At 45.1% G+C, this 17,183-nt stretch overlaps 1 protein-coding gene across 2 annotated transcripts in view; it reads right to left on the bottom strand.

The window, feature by feature from the left end:
- The window catches only part of LOC143786355 (transient receptor potential cation channel subfamily M member 2-like), a 1,952,850-nt gene that overhangs the window by 1,256,932 nt on the left and 678,735 nt on the right, over window positions 1-17,183 (bottom strand). For both annotated transcript variants that reach the window (XM_077275686.1, XM_077275685.1), the window contains 2 exons: window positions 1,885-2,235; window positions 1,579-1,716 (listed from right to left, as the gene is read on the bottom strand). In XM_077275686.1, the coding sequence (XP_077131801.1) occupies window positions 1,579-1,716; window positions 1,885-2,235 (489 nt within the window). The remainder of the gene's footprint in view (window positions 1-1,578; window positions 1,717-1,884; window positions 2,236-17,183) is intronic.

The raw sequence follows: 17,183 nt of genomic DNA, 5'->3' as shown, positions 1-17,183 counted from the left end.
ATGTTGCAGATGGTGAGTGTAATACATGGAGACTGCACTGAGACAGTGACAGAAGTTGTGAACACATTGTTCTCAGCCACAGACATTTCTTCTATATCTTGATTTACCATTTTTATATTTGCAGGCTTTGTCATTGGCAGAGGAAACTTGTTGGGCGCTGATTTGCAGACAACTGCAAAATGGTTCCCTTTTCCACATTTGCTGCAAGTTTGTCCTATAGCTGGACATTTGTTCATGTGGTGAGGGAAATCTTGTCCACATCTATAACATTTCTTCTGTTTCGGGGCTTGCTTGCCTTGTGCACTGTTATGTTTGAAATTATGCACATGTAAATTATCCCCATTCTCCATTGCAGTTGCCTGATCTGCTATCTCTATAGCACGGGCCATCTTGAGTAAATCATGCAGAGAGAGATCCTGCTGCAGAGCTTTACGCCTTATGTTATTAGACGAGCAGGTGACAATTACTTGAGTTAGGATTTCATCATCTACGTCAGTAAATGCACACCCATGTGCTAGTTCTTTTAGCCGGGTGACATAGGTGTCTATGGATTCTTCTGGAAGCTGCTTAGCAATCCTGAACTTGTATCTTTCATATCTGATGTTTTGTTTAGGGTTGAAGTAGTCAGTGAGAGCCTTGGAGCAGTTGCTGTACGTGTCTGTCTCTGCTGCCGGTAATGTGCTGTATATGTCATACACTCCTGTGCCCGCGCAATGCAGGAACACGGCTCTCTTTCTTTTCTCATCTTTTATATCTATCGCTTCCAGGAAATTCTCAAACCGGTTTAGCCATTTTCTCCAGTTATGAGAGAGATTAGTGACATCAGTCATATCAAACTGTGGGAACGTGTGCAAGTATTCAGCCATGATGGAGTCTCTCCGTGGCACTGGTGTGTGAAGCGGTAAAGCAGGGGTCAGTACTCACAGCAGCAGGTGATTCAATCCCATCCTCGTCACCAGTTGTAGCGTCCACACGGTGTAAGGAATTTAAGAGAGAGTAAGCTTTAACTGTATTTTATTCTTCTCCTCTTTTCCTCCAGCACACAGCATAACATTTCCTGCTCAGGCTATAACTGAAACTGAAAACTAAACTCAACTCCCGCCCTCACTTTCTTAAAGAGACAGATCTAATTCTTATACATTACAACTCCTATTTTACTCAATTTTTCTAATCTCAGAAGCCGATTGTCACCCCTCTCCCCTCTAATTACATTGGCAATATTGATTCCCCATTCACTTACATTGTCAAAATGAATTAAGGAGCTGGGGTAATTGGAACCCAAGTGAGGTTCCAGAGGTACAGCCAAAGCCTATAATCACTTTATAGCATTTCTTGTAAATATGCCATACAAATTAGAGAATGTAAATTACATCACTATAAAACATAAAGTATCAAAGCACTTCTACTGTAAAGAATGAATATCTGAAAATATCTTTAGTACTCAATGATTGCAACCTCCCATATTGTACATACATTGTTTATTAGTTATTGAAACTGTATGTTCAAAGTTTACAAAAGTAAAGGAACTTAAAATGATAGCAAGCACTCAAAAAATTGTAGTAGCAACTCTTCACTCACCTGGATCCATATGATTTCTGCTAGTTCCTTACGATTTTGTACAATTGCCCATATGAGAAGATCCCTTACTGGATCCATTGTACATGATGGTTTTCCTTGAGATCTTTTGTGAAAAGATCGAAGGGTGACTTTCTGTACCTGAAACATAATTTTAGTAACAAAATGGGTTTCAGTTCCAGAAATTAGTAGGTAGGTGAGAAACAAGACCATGGACAAATTTAAGAAAAAGAAGTCACATACAGAAAAAATAAAAAACAAACAAACATATCTTATGCCAGAATAATAATAATAACAATAATAACTTACATTTATTTTGATGTGTGGGACTGCTATAGACAGTCTAGGTCGTTCTGTACTTTTGGGCTTTGGATAAAGGTGTTTTGTGAAGTCACCCAGGAGTTCTCTCAGAACTTGAGACACATGGTGAAGACGAAGTTTTGATGATTTTCTGAATTCTAATCGAAACCTTTCATCTTCAATAATCTTTGCAAGCTTGCTATGAAACAAACATGATGGATCCGTGTTGTTATACAGATTAATTATAGTTTCTTGTGTAGCGTATTCTTCTAAGCGCACACCGTGCTCCAAAAATAGCTTAACAAAATCAGGTTTGTTGTGAATCAATGCAGCTGTCATGACTGGATGAAGATCTGAGGGCTGTAACATACAGAAAATAAGTAACAACTCTAAGAAAATCAATAATTATTATTACTTATTTATTTATATAGCACCATTAATTCCATGGTGCTGTACATGAGACGGGGTTACATCAGAATACAAATATCACTTACAGTAAACAAAACTAACAATGACAGACTGATACAGAGGGCTGATGACCCTGCCCTTGCGGGCTGACATTCTGCAGGATTGTAGGGAAGGAGACAGTAGGTCAGGGGTTGCAGTAACTCCAATGGTGTTGAGGTGTTCGTGTGGTCATTACAGGTTGTAAGCTTCTTTGAAGAGATGGGTTTTCGGGTTCCGTTTGAAGGATCCAAGTGTGGTGGATAACCGGACGTATTAGGGCACAGAATTCCAGATGATGGGGGATATTCGGGAAAAGTCTTGGAGGCGATTGGGAGAGGAGAGAATAAGCGTGGAGGAGAGAAGGAGGTCTTGGGAGGACCAGAGATTATGTGAGGGAAGATATTGAGAGATTAGTTCAGAAATATACTGAGGAGAAAGGTTATAGATGGCTTTGTAGGTCAGCGTTAGTTGTTTAAACTGGATACGCTGGGAAATTGGGAGCCAATGAAGCGATTTGCAAAGAGGGGAAGCAGGAGTGTAGCGAGGAGAGATTAATTAGTCGGGCAGCAGAGTTAAAGACAGACTGGAGGGGTGCGAGAGTGTTAGAGGGTAGGCCACAAAAGAGGATGTTGCAGTAGTCGAGGCAGGAGATGATTAGGGCATGCAGAAGCAATTTGGTAGAGTGAGGGTTGAGGAAAGGATGGATTCTAGAAATGTTTTTGAGCTGGAGGCGACAGGAGGTGGTGAGAGCTTGGATGTGCGGTTTAAAGGACAGGGCAGAGTCAAGGGTTACTCCGAAGCAGCGGATTACCGGGACAGGGGAAAGTGTGAATTCATTTATTGTGATAGTGTGATGGAAATATATATATCATGTAGATCTCACTTGCATGTATACTCCTTTATAATCATATATACTCATATAAACGCAAATATATCTATATACTTAGCTAGTTTATAATCAATTGCTCAACTTGACCACATGAGCTAGGCCAGATGGTTCCTAGGTACTTTCCAGACACCCAAAAACTGGAACTTAGGCCAGATGTCTTGAACTAATGTCTAAGAATCCTGCTGAATAGCAGGATAAATGTGAAAGCTACATTTTAGCTGCTTAATCAGCATTCATATGTGCATTAATCACAATATTCCATATATATTTAGATAACCAATAACAGAGGAGCTAGACAATATGGTAATTAACTAACCACTAGTGTTGAGCGATACCTTCCGATATGCAAAGGTATCGGTATCGGATTGGATTGGCCGATATCCAAAAAGTATCGGATATTGCCGATACCGATACCCGATACCAATGCATATCAATGGGACACAAAATATCGGAATGGTTCCCAGGGTCTGAAGGAGAGGAAACTCTCCTTCAGGCCCTGGGATCCATATTCATGTATAAAATAAAGAACAAAAATAAAAAATATTGATATACTCACCCCTCCGGCGGCCCCGCTCTTAGTGGTGCCTCCGTTCCTAAGAATGCCGAGTTAAGGACCTTCCATGACGTTGCGGCTTGTGATTGGTTGCATGACCGCTCATGTGACCGCTCTCGCGACCAATCACAAGGCGCGACATCATCGAAGGTCCTTCACTCCCTGCATTCTTAGGAACGGAGGCACCGCTAAGACCAGGGGCCGCCGAAAGGGGTGAGTATATCAATATTTTTTATTTTTATTCTTTATTTTATACATGAATATGGATCCCAGGGCCTGAAGGAGAGTCTCCTCTCCTCCAGACCCTGGGAACCATACGCACCGCACACATCCGATTCCAATTTCCGATATCGCAAAAATATCGGAACTCGGTATCGGAATTCCGATACAGCAAATATCGGCCGATACCCGATATTTGCAGTATCAGAATGCTCAACACTACTAGCCACCCCTAACCAAGTCCTTTCTATATTCAATTATAAATCCATTTATGTACAATAAATCATCAGTATTGGTGGAATGTTATTGTCACAATGGTGTGCAGTCTCATTCCTTGAGCACTCAAAATACTCAGTCTAATTGGGAACGGCCGCAGCACACACAGGGATAGATTTATCCAAACCAAATTTCCTTAACATCTGGCGCCTGCACGCGAGGCAGTGGATGAAACACACAGGGGACCCTGCTGGCCGGAGAGACGGAGGTGTTGGCCACGGCCTTGGTTCACGGGACAGAGACTGCGCAGCTCCATAAGTAAGGTAAGAAAATGTTATCATCTTACCTGAAAGTCCCCTGTGCCCAGTCCGGGTCTATACCTCTTGCTGGTCAGGTGTGGTCACCACCGCATTCCCAGGTAGTGTAAAAAGTCCAAGCCCGTATCCAAACCCTGGGATATAAGTCAAGGTGTCTGCTGTGTGCCGTGTATATGTTCCATGTTTGTGTAAGATCTGGGAGAAAGTTGGAACAGTGACTGTTTTGTTTGTGGTTGCTGGGTAACAGACGGCAGGAGGTCAAATCGCTCGATAAGTTATTGCAGGATTCCCATGCATAGGAGGGACAGGAAGTCCCAGGACAGGTGGTCCCAGGTTCTAGGCTTGGGTAGTGATAACTTAGAGGGATACTGCAGATTCCTGTAGTGTCAGCGAGCCAGTTAGGACGACCGGACCGGGGTGGTAGGATTCCCGCTTGTTGTGTTTCTCACTCAGGCAGCCGGGCACAGGTGTGCCCAGTGTGATTGGCAGTAGTCTGTTCCCAGAGCAACCTGCACGTGTCACAGAATAATAAAGAGGGCATCGGATCTCCCGGACGTCTGTATCTGTTTTTGTTTATGTCATGTACTGTTGCTTTAAGTGCATACAATTGTAAAGAGAAGTTTGTTTTTTTTTTCCCTTTCTCCACGCTTCACCTCTGCTGCTAGCAAAGATATATCCATTGTAAATCACAGTCACATCTGTTTTTGCAAAGTTTCCTGTTTCTGCATTCTGAGTGGTGCTAGCTACAGTGTAGCAATTTTTGAAGAAGTGAAACTAAGTGGTATCTATCATTTTTGCTGTGACCTACTTGTTTTCAGATACATGATTTTAGTGACTTTGGATACACAGCAGCATAAGAAAGGGGAAGTGTGTGTGTCTGACTGCGTTTGTTAAGGAAAGCCGTTTTAACTTTTATTCTTTGAAGTTTTTCCTTCTGTCTCTTTACTTTTTAAAGTTTTTCCTTCTGTATCAAAATTTAAAGTTTTTTGGTTGTGTACCAAGTTTTTGATGGTTTTCTTTTCTTTTGGTTTCAACTTCTTGTACCAACTTTTTGAAGGTTTTCTTTTCTTTTGGTTTTTTGTGCTTTTATATACCCATCTTTTTGAAATTTTTGTTGTTGTTTTTTCCATTTTTTTTTGTTTTTGTTTTTGCCATGGGAAATAAAGTGGCCAAGCAAATAGTGGGTCTCTTACTTCCTGATGAGAAAACGCCCCCCCCCAGATAGTGGCAGAACACGAAGGTGTTAAATATGTGAAGAATTTTAGAAGGTATAAAGTAAGTGAAATCCGTGAGTGTTGGAGACAACATGGACAATGCACGTATCATAGAAATCACTGAGATATATTGGATTATGAGATAAACCAGATGCAAGACTGTGTAAAACGTATTTTGCAGTCAGGCCTGTGTTCTTTTGTGTGATGTCCCTTGTTTTAGTGATAAGGCAGAGGTTCATCTACATACTGAATGAATATTGGCCCTAAAGCCTAATGGAGGATATAGGTGTACACTGTGAAAATCTTGAATGAATAGCCTCTGTCCTGTTTGTGACTCATCATTATCTACATATGTACACAACTCCTGTGGGTTTCCATTATAAGCCAGTGGTCCTGAGATAGACATCCTGTCTTCGGCCTATGGATATGTATATTGGTACACAATGTCTGTGGTGTTTGGGTGATAAACCATTGTTCTTTGAATGGACATGTTGGAGCCAGCCCAAATTGAGTTTAACCTGTCCTACACAAGAACTTTCTTCCCAAGTATGAGGATGCCATCTGCAAGAAGGTGATGATTACTGCAGCCAATGACAGTGTTCACATTGCCAGAAGACGATTGGACATTTGCCACAGAAGATACTAGAAGCAAGAGTGGAGTCATGGCTTGTATGTGGGTGTGGATGTGTATTGGTTTAATATATATGTAAGGATCAGTTATGCATCTTCTCCTCCCCACATCCCAGTTTCCTCTGCCCTCTCCTACTACCCCTTCCCTTTAATTTACCCTTGTCCCTTAGTTAGACTTCCCTTATGTATGTCATTGTAAATACCTGGTTTGTAATAAACCCCCTTTTAAAGATCCAGTAGTTCTTGTTAATTAGTATTAACTGGCACCCCAAAGCTCAGCAGATTCTACAGTGAGAATGGCAGATTTCAGGCTGCAGAATGGCATGACGTAGAAAGGAAAATAAGGGAAGTTAGCTGATGTTAAATTGCTGAATACTAATACATGGTATAAAGTAGCAGCAGAGCTTACATCGTTTAGGTGGTACAGAAAGATTTGCGAGCAAACCAGGAATTGATTTTTATGTGTATAAGACAGGAGATATTAGACATGTGCAGTCTGCTCTCATCAGAATCCATGGTATAGGGAGTGTTTGCGCAGTATGTGGCGCGCCTCATCCCTCCCTACAGGGAGAGGGCATCATTGTTCCAACCATGCCCTCTCAGACTGCACAGAGGGGGAGGAATTCTCTTCTCTATCCTCCTCTTTCTCTGTCACTCTTTCTCTCCTCCTTCTTTTCTCTCACTCTCCTTTCCTTTCCTCTTTCTCCACACTTTTTTCTTCTCTCTCTCCCTCTCTATCTCTCTCCTCCACACCTCTCATCTTCTCCTTTTCTCTCTCCTCCACACCTCCCATCTTCTTCTCCTTCTGTTCCTTTTTCTCACTCCTCACCTCCTCCTCCTATACACCTTTCATCAACCCCTCCTTCTTCTTCTTCATCTCCTCCTTCTGTTCCTTTTTCTCACTCCTCACCTCCGCCTCCTGCGCACCTTACACCTCTCCCCTCCTTCTCCTCTGCCCCATATCTCTCCTCATGTTTCACACTCTTCTTTTTCTTCTTTTTTGCCGGCTGGGCCAATGCCCAATTCAAACAATGTGGTGTCTCTGTATCCAGCGCTTACAGCACAAGGCACTTCTTCTATGTCCCTGGCACAGTCCAGCCATTGCCAGTTGTGATATCGGGGGGAGAAGGTGAAAATCCCCCTACACACAATGCATTAGGCAGCCCCCAGACACATCAGGCAGCAGACAGCTCAGCCCTGGGTGCAGAGGGGGGAGGACTGACAACACCATCTGCTGATAATGTACAACTTCAGCACCGGTCAGAGCTGCCTACATTCACACCAACATAGAACTATAAGCCTATGCATCAGCAAGGGGGAGACATCCTCACACAAAAAGGCAACTTCTAAGTCCAAAAATCAGCCAGTGTATGACCCCAGCACACGCTATCACAAGTATTCCTCTGATGAAGATGAGGAGGGAACATCATACATGCTGTCCAGTACTAGGAAAAGAAACCCACAGGCACCAAAAATGCAGGGGCATATAGAGGCACCACCATTACACTATGTTAATCCAATACGTAACCACTTGTATGCAAACTAATCGTGTCATGCAGCGATAAATACACAAATCATCCAAAATAAAAAGTGCAATTAAAGACCATGTATTAAAATTAATTAAATTATTTTATTGAAAAAATAAATATATAATGTAAACAAAAAAATATAGCTGATAAAATTGAGCACAATATAATGGTATAATAGGACACCAACCAAAATGTATCATAAGCTACCACCCATCTGTGACATATCGCTGCACTAATAATCACCTGCACAAGAATTTACTACACATAGATATAAATGATCATTTATATCTATGTGTAGTAAATTCTTGGATGATTTGTGCACCATTACACTATGTGCACTTCACCCCAAGTCAGGTGACAATCTTCCAGACCCAGAGATGCACCCCATGCCATTTTACCGAAGAATGTAGCAGAACTAGCAAACATATGCAGCCACCTGGGATGATCTCTGGGCCATAAATGGAAATAGAAGCAGGTGATGCACTCTGGACAATCATGAAGGAACAATTCAACTTCCAGCAGAATTACATGTACACGCTTGGGAGTCATGGCCACAGCTAATTGAACAGCTCAGAGAGTGGGCCAAAGTCAGATTGGCAGAACAAGCCCTTAGCTTACATGACATGAGCCAAGACAAGACAGAGACTGTAAAGAAGTTTCATGGCAGAGTAATGCTAGTATTCCAAGACTTGGCTTCACCATTCATGACCAGATACACAGGCAAATGTCGGCACAGGCCTTTGTGCATGGTCTGAGACAGCCAATCAGGAAACCACTGATAGTGGCTAGGCCCAAGAACAGGTCAATAGCAGTGGACTGACCCAACAAAACGGGTTATGCGCACCTAGGAGACTGTTTATTGCCAATTGTAGCCAAAACTGCTGCCATCATAGCGCCACAAAGAGCGCGAAGAAGGAAACGGGTGCCATACTGCTGAGAACGCCGGAAGGGGAGCCAGAAGTGAAGATGCTGCAAAGTGCCGAGCGACACACCGGAAGAACCACTGCAGACTCCGGAGAGGAGACACTGACTTCAATAAGGTTAGCAAAGGGGAGAAGCTATGTCAAACCAGGGGGAAGAAGTGATGGCAGACGCAGCTGCAGCCCCTGTAATGCCCCAAGACTTGGGGTTGGATACAGCCGCCGGTCTCATGGCACCTCCGGGCCTCACCATGAACGCACCTGCAGGCCCCATCTTACCACCAGGCCCCACAAGGTCCGCAGCTTCAATCAGCAGGCCAGACCCTGCTGCCACTACAGTGCCCATCATGCCGTTGTCCACAGTAGTCAAAGGGATTGAGTCCCAACCAGGAGTGCAGAAGACGGCCCCTCTCATGGTAACCACTGTCCTGGAAGCGCAACCACCCTACAAAGACAGAAGAAGTGTCAAGTGTTGCAACTGTAGCAAGATTGGCCATTTCTGGAACCAGTGCAGAGCACCCATGCAACCCAAGAGTTGGTCCAGAGAAACAAGTCAAGGAAGAAGTACAGAAAGCAGTGAAGTTCCCCATCCATAGGACAGGGGCAAGCAATCAAGGTCCGCAAGACACTACACTCCTGACATGTAAAACCCCATCTGCAGGACCAATACCTCAAATTACCCCGAAATTGGATGGCGTTGTCAGATCTTTTCTTCTGCACATCGATGCAGCCAGAAGTGTGATGAGACCTGTGGAACTCCCCGATCCCACCTGCCTATCAGAATCCTCTGTGTCTCGCATGGGCATTGATAGTCAAGTCAGACATTCCCAGCCTACAAAGCCTCTGAGCGTGTGCACTCAGCCAGGACACTCTATCCTGTCCCAGTTTGTGGTGTCAGGGACCTGCCACTCAATCTGCTGGCAGCGGACCTACTGCAGAAGCTGAAGGCGACCACAGTGTTCCAGGAAGATGGGATCGTGACACTTTCTTCATCCCTGACCCAAGAAGAATCATGCTGGCGGCCCTACAAGAGCCTCAAACAACCAACGGAGGCCTACCCAAGGAGGTACTGGACGTTGTACCAGAAAGTCTATGGTCTAAGGGACCCCAGGATGTGGGAGAACCTCAAGTTGTCCCAGTGCGTTTATCACTCAAGCCAGGCACTCCATATCCTCGTAAGGCCCAATATCCCCTGTCCATCGCCCAGAGTCAAGCTGTCTCAGACCAATTGAAGGTGTTCCTGGAAATAGGGGTCGTTATCCCCTGCACATCTCCTTGCAATACCCTGCTTTTCCCTGTCAGGAAAAAGCCTGTAAAAGGAGAGCCAGCCAAGTTCAGAATGGTACATGACCTGAGAGCTGTGAATGACGCCACGGTGTTTGAAACTCCAATTGTGCCGAATCCACACACTCTGCTCTCAAATGTGCCTGCCATAGCAAAAGTGTTCACAGAGACTGACCTGGCTAATGTTTTCTTCAGTGTTCCGCTTCACCCGGATGACCAGTACCTGTTTGCCTTAACGCACCAGGGGGCACAGCACACATGGACAGTGATGCCACAGCGGGCCCAGAACAGCCCTTCACAGTTCACCAAAGCAATGTCCAGAGTCCTCACCAACTGGGTCATAGAACATGCAGAAGTAACTCTGCTACAATACGTGGACAATCTACTCCTTTGTGCAGTTGACTTTGACACGTGTAAAGCCCATTCCTTGTCTCTCCTACTCTACCTGGCGGAGCAGCACTGAAAGGTCTCAAAGAACAAAGTTGAGTGGTGTCTGAAGTGAGTTACGTTCCAGGGACACTATTGCTTACCAGATGAAACACCTGACAGATGGCCGGAAGACCACAGTGGAGAAGATGGTTCCTCCAACAACTCCAAAGGCGCTACAGGCCTTCCTTGGTCTAGTTTCGTATTGCAGAGCCTGGATCCCTGATGCCTCAGTCCTAATGCAGCCTCTGTATGATTGCGTCAATGTAACCCCATTCCTCCTGACAGATGCAGCCTTCAGCTCATTAAAGAAATTAAAAGGCTCTGTAGTCTCAGCGCCAGCACTAGACCTACCTGACTAAGAGAAGCCATTCCATCTCTACCTGATGGAAAAAGAAGGCCTTGCTACTGGAGTCCTGACGCAGCTTCAGGGGGGAAAGCAGAGACCTTTAGGCTACTTTTCAGCTGACCTGGATCCAGTTGCAAGGGGAGCCCCCTCCTGCATGAGAGCAGCATTTGCAGCACATGCCCTCCTGGACAGGACTGCTGACATCATTCTTGGATATACATTGGAAACCATGGCTCCGCATGACATCTCAGCAATCTTCAACCAAACCCAGCCAAAACATCTCTCCACTGCCAGGCATCTTCGCCTCCAGTGCTCTGTACTCCTGCCCGACAATGTCACCATCTCCAGATGCATAGTCCTCCATGTGGATGACTCCAGATTTGCAGATGATGAAGGAAGATTCCACACGGGATGTGCAGTGACCAGCAATCAAGAGATCCTGTGGTCCAGAAGTCTGCTGCCTGGTCTGTCAGCCCAGGAGGCAGAACTGATAGCGCTGATGAAGGCCTACCAGATGGCAGAAGACAAGACTGCGACCATATATACCGATTCAAGGTACTGGCATGGCATAGCACATGACTTTGGACGCATCTGGGCTGCAAGGGACTTCATCACAGCAAGTGGAACAGCCGTGAAGCATCATGGAGCCATTAAGGACCTGCTGGACGCACTCCAACATTCAAAAAACAGTGGCAGTACTAAAAGTCAAAGCACATGGAAAATTGAACACAGTATAGGCACGGGGTAATAACATGGCAGATATGGCAGCCAAAGAAGCAGCCAAAGGAAGACAATATGGAGAAGTGGGAGAGGTCGTAGTGCCGGACGGCTACTTCATGATGACTAAAGACAAAGAAACCTGACCAGATGACGTCCTGGGATCTGCTCAAAAAGCTGCAAGAGCAAGCCTGAAAAGGACAAGAAGGAATGATGGATGCTGAAGGGAGCAACACATGAAGAAGGAAAGGTAAGCGCAATGAACTACAAACCCTGTTTACCCCGAAGCATGAACCCTATGGTGGTCCAGTGCGCACATGGGCCCACACACAGATCAAAGACACAGATGAATGATCTGATTGGTGCTTACTGGTTCGCTCCAGGGATCTCCACCCTAACAGGCAAGTTCACTAGCAGCTGTTTGACCTGCGGCAAATGCAACCCTGGAAGAATGGAGAAAGTTCCCATATATCATCTTGCCAGACCACTGTACCGCTTCCAGAGGATCCAGATAGACCACATCCAGACGCCGCCAAGTGAAGGATTTGAATATGCCCTTGTGGTCATGGACGTGTTCTCAGGATGGCCAGAAGCTTTCCCAGTGAGGAACCAGTCAGCAAAGACTACTGCAAAGAAGCTACTCTCAGAGATAGTATGCAGATATGGGGTTCCAGAAGTGATAGAGTGTGACCAGGGACCCGCATTCACAGCAAATCTCACACGGGAGATCAGGTCAGCACTAGGGTCAGACCTAGGCCTACATACTCCTTACAATCCCCAGAGTAGCGAGAAAGTGGAAAGACTGAATAGGACACTTAAGAACAGGATATTGAAAGTTGCCCAAGAGACAAACAAACCATGGCAGGAGACACTCCCAATCACACTATTTAGTGTTAGGCACATTCCCAGAGGCCCAGAAAAGCTGTCACCATATGAAATTTTGTTTGGGTCTAGTCCCAGGTTAGGGGTATCCTTTCCCTCAGCAGCTGACTATGCAATATGATACTTTGTCTGCTTATGTAATTGAACTCACCAAGAAACTTGCTAACATCCATTCTCGAGTTTTTTCTTGATTGCCAGATCCAGATTCAGTATCCGGTACGCACTCCCTGAAGCCAGGAGACTGGGTGTTGGTGAAAAAAGTTTGTAAGGAGAACACCACTCGATCCCAGATTTGATGGTCCTAATCAAGTGCCGCTGATGACACCAACCTCTGTGAAGCTGGAGGGAAGACCCACTTGGATCCACTCATCGCATTGCAAGAAAGCTCCCCTACCAGAGGATGACACCCAAGCCAGAATGATGTTGTGGATGCCCTGCCTGACCTGATAGATGACCTACCTGATAAAGAATACACACCGCTGACTACATATGCTGCTGACTAAGAGACTGATTGCAACAAACCCCCGTTAGGGACAGATCTCCTGACCGCCCATTTGCGAAAAGTCTGTATGGAGGGGGGCGTATGCGCTAGGCATGCGTCAGCTCACCGGCAGCATAAAAGAGTTGCAGCGCTTTGGGACAGGAGGCTAGGATTAGGGCAAGTGATATCTAAGGGGGGATTGTGATGGAAATATATATATCATGTAGATCTCACTTGCATGTATACTCCTTTATAATCATATATACTCATATAAACGCAAATATATGTATATACTCAGCTAGTTTATAATCAATTGCTCAACTTGACCACATGAGCTAGGCCAGATGGTTCCTCGGTACTTTCCAGACACCCAAAAACCGGAACTTAGGCCAGATGTCTTGAACTAATGTCTAAGAATCCTGCTGAATAGCAGGATAAACGTGAAAGCTACATTTTAGTTGCTTAATCAGCATTTATATGTGCATTAATCACAATATTCCATATATATTTAGATAACCAATAACAGAGGAGCTAGACAATATGTTAATTAACTAACCACCCCTAACCACCTCCTTTCTATATGCAATTATATATCCATGTATGTACAATAAATCATCAGTATTGGTGGAATGTTATTGTCACAATGGTGTGCAGTCTCATTCCTTGAGCACTCAAAATACTCAGTCTAATTGGGAACAGCCACAGCACACACAGAGATAGATTTATCCAAACCAAATTTCCATAACAATAGACAGATCAGGTAGGGATGTGTGCGAGATGGAGGAAAGATAATTAGTTCGGTTTTGTCCACAGTGAGATTGAGGAAGCAAGAGAAGAAGGAGGATATGGCTGATAGACACTCTGGGATTCTGGAGAACAGAGAGTTGACATCTGGGCCAGAGAGGTAGATCTGAAGGTCATCGGCATATAGATGGTACTGGAAGCCATAGGACTTTTTGAGTTGTCCCAGGCCAAGGGTATAGATTGAGAAGAGAAGGGGTCCTAGGACAGAGCCTTGAGGGACACCAACAGAGAGGGGGCGAGATGAAGAGGTAGTATGGGAGTAGGAAATGCTAAATGTGCAGTTGGTGAGGTATGAGGAGATCCAGGATAGGGCGAGGTCTTTGACACCAAAGGTTTTGTATTAGGAGGCAGTGGTCAACTGTGTCGAAGGCAGAGGACAGGTCTAGAAGGAGGAGTATAGAGAATTGTCTGTTAGCTTTGGCTGTAAGTAAGTCGTTTGTAAGTTTGGTCAGGCCAGTCTCAGTGGAATGGTGGGGACAGAAGCCAGATTCTAGGTTGTCGAAGAGAGAGTTAGATGCAAGGTGAGAGGAAAGTTCAGCATGGACGTGCTGCTCAAGTAGTTTGGAAGCAATTGGGAGTAAAGATATGGGGCGGTAGCTGGACATAGCGCTCGGGTCAAGGGAAGGCTTTTTGAGGTTTGAGGATAGGTGTGATTGTGGCTTGTTTGAAAGCAGAGGGGAAGGTACCAGAAGTTAGTGATAGATTGAAGAGATGGGTTAGGGATGGGATTAGTGTAGTGGTTAGGTTGGGGAGGAGGTGAGATGGGATGGGGTCAAGTGCACAAGTGGTGAGTAGGGTTGAGCGAAACGGATCGTTCATTTTCATAAGTCGCCGACTTTTGGCAAAGTCGGCATCTCATGAAACCGAGCCGATCCCTGTGTGGGGTCTGCCATGCGGTACGCAACTTTCGCACGAAAGTCGCATTTCAATGACGCTAAAAGCGCCATTTTTCAGCCAATAAAGGTGGACGCAGAGTGTGGGCAGCGTGATGACATAGATCTCAGTCCCCACCATCTTAGAGAAGGGCATTGCAGTGATTGGCTTGCTTTCTGCGGCATCACAGGGGCTATAAAGGGGCGTTCCCGCCGACCGCCATCTTACTGCTGCTGATCTGAGCGTAGGGAGAGGTTGCTGCAGCTTCTTCAGAAGCAGGGATAGTGATAGGCAGGGTACATAAAGCCACAAACCGCTTGTGCTGTAGCGATTTCCACTGTCCAACACCACCTTTTGTTTGCAGGGACAGTGGAAGCTACATTTTTTTTTCCTCAGCGCTGTAGTTCATTGGGCTGCCCTAGAAGGCTCCCTGATAGCTGCGTTGCTTTGTGTGTACGCCGCTGTGCAAACCAACTGCTTTTTTCAAAGCACAAATCCTGTTTTTCCTTCCTTTCTGCACAGCTATCTTGTGTGTTTGTCCACACTTTTGTGTGCAGCAGTCCTTTTTATAGCTGCCTGCCATACTTTCCTGAGATTACTGGAGGGAGATAAATATTGGCAAGTCTGCCTCTGTGCCATTGCTGTGTGTGGCATCTGTCTCTCATTGTGTGCCACCGAAAACCACTGTGTAATACTTGGCCTTTTTTTATTTTTACAAATTCTCCCTTTTCAAAAAAAAATAATTAGTGGGAGATAAATATTGGCAAGTCTGCCTCTGTGCCATTGCTGTGTGTGGCATCTGTCTCTCATTGTGTGCCACCGAAAACCACTGTGTAATACTTGGCCTTTTTTTTTTTTTTTTTAACAAATTCTCCCTTTTAAAAAAAAAATAATTAGTGGGAGATAAATATTGGCAAGTCTGCCTCTGTGCCATTGCTGTGTGTGGCATCTGTCTCTCATTGTGTGCCACCGAAAACCACTGTGTAATACTGGGCCATTTTTTTTGGGGGGGGGGAATTCTCCCTGTAAAAAAAAAATTAAGAGTGGGAGTCTGGGAGATAAAGATTGGCAAGTCTGCCTCTGTGCCAGTCCTGTGTGTGGCATCTGTCTCTCATTGTGTGCCACAGAAAACCTAGTGTGTAATATTTTTTTTTTTGTTTTGTTTTTTTTTAAATTCTCCCTGAAAAAAAAAAATAGTGGGAGATTAAGATTGACATTTCTGCTTGAGTCCTGTGTGTGCCATCTGTCTCAAATTATTGGGGCACAGAAAACCAAGTGTGTAACATTGGGCCTGATTTTCCTTTCAGTGTCAGGCACCTGTAAAGGTATATATAAATCCTACAGAAGTTTGAGTTCACCTTATAAGTTGTTTTACAGTAACAAATACCGTTACTTTGGTTACGTTTTGCAAACAATGAGGAAGTCTAGTGGAAGAGGTCGTGGCCGTGGGCGGTCATTGTCAGCTGGTAATGATGGTAGTGGTGGTGGAGCATCAGGTGGTCGTGGTAAAAGCAGTACAGCACCTAAGTCTCGAGTTGTTGAGCCAGGTTCGTTGTCTGGCTACACAAGGCCTCGAACGCTCTCTTTTCTGGGAGTAGGAAAACCACTTTTGAAGCCGGAGCAGGAGGAACAAGTATTGGCTTTCATAGCTGACTCTGCCTCTAGCTCTTTCGCCTCCTCCTCGGAAAGTGCCAAATGTCAGAGCAGTGCATCGTCAGTGGATGCTCCCGGTCGGGAACAAGTCGCTTCCTTGTGTCCTTCACCCAGAACAACAGTGAAGGATGCGTCAGTCGACACAACAGGTTACTCCATGGAGCTCTTTACACATACCGTTCCTGGGTTAGACAGTGAAACAGTTAACATGCCATGCCCATTAGAAGTTGAATCGGACATGGAGTGCACAGATGCACAGCCACAGCCAGATTACTATGCTGTTCCTTTGACTCAGACCAGAACATTGCCCTCGCAGTGTACTGAGGCAGAATCAAACCCAGCGGAGACTATGGTGCCCCGTCACGAACGCTCTACCACCGGCTTACACGGTGACACAGACGAAGTTGCACACGACATAGAAGAGGAGGTCATAGATGACCCAGTTGTTGACCCCGATTTGCAGCCATTGGGGGAACAGGGTGCAGGCGGCAGTAGTTCTGAAGCGGAGGAGGAGGAGCCGCAGAAGGCATCAACATCACAACAGGTTCCACCTACGGGGCCCGTATCTGGCCAAAAACGCGTGGCAAAAACAAAACCTGTTGGAGGACAGCGTGGCCATCCGGTTAAAGAAGCTCAGTCTGCAATGCCTGAAAAGTAGTGTTGAGCGATACCGTCCGATACTTGAAAGTATCGGTATCGGAAAGTATCGGCCGATACCGGCAAAGTATCGGATCTAATCCGATACCGATACCCTATACCAATACAAGTCAATGGGACTCATGTATCGGACGGTATTCCTGATGGTTCCCAGGGTCTGAAGGAGAGGAAACTCTCTTTCAGGCCCTGGGAACCATACTAATGTGTAAAATAAAGAATTAAAATAAAAAATATTGCTATACTCACCA

This window comes from Ranitomeya variabilis, chromosome 7 (assembly GCF_051348905.1).
Source record: "Ranitomeya variabilis isolate aRanVar5 chromosome 7, aRanVar5.hap1, whole genome shotgun sequence".
Lineage (NCBI taxonomy): Eukaryota > Metazoa > Chordata > Amphibia > Anura > Dendrobatidae > Ranitomeya > Ranitomeya variabilis.
This window is presented reverse-complemented; position numbering and strand designations above follow the sequence as displayed.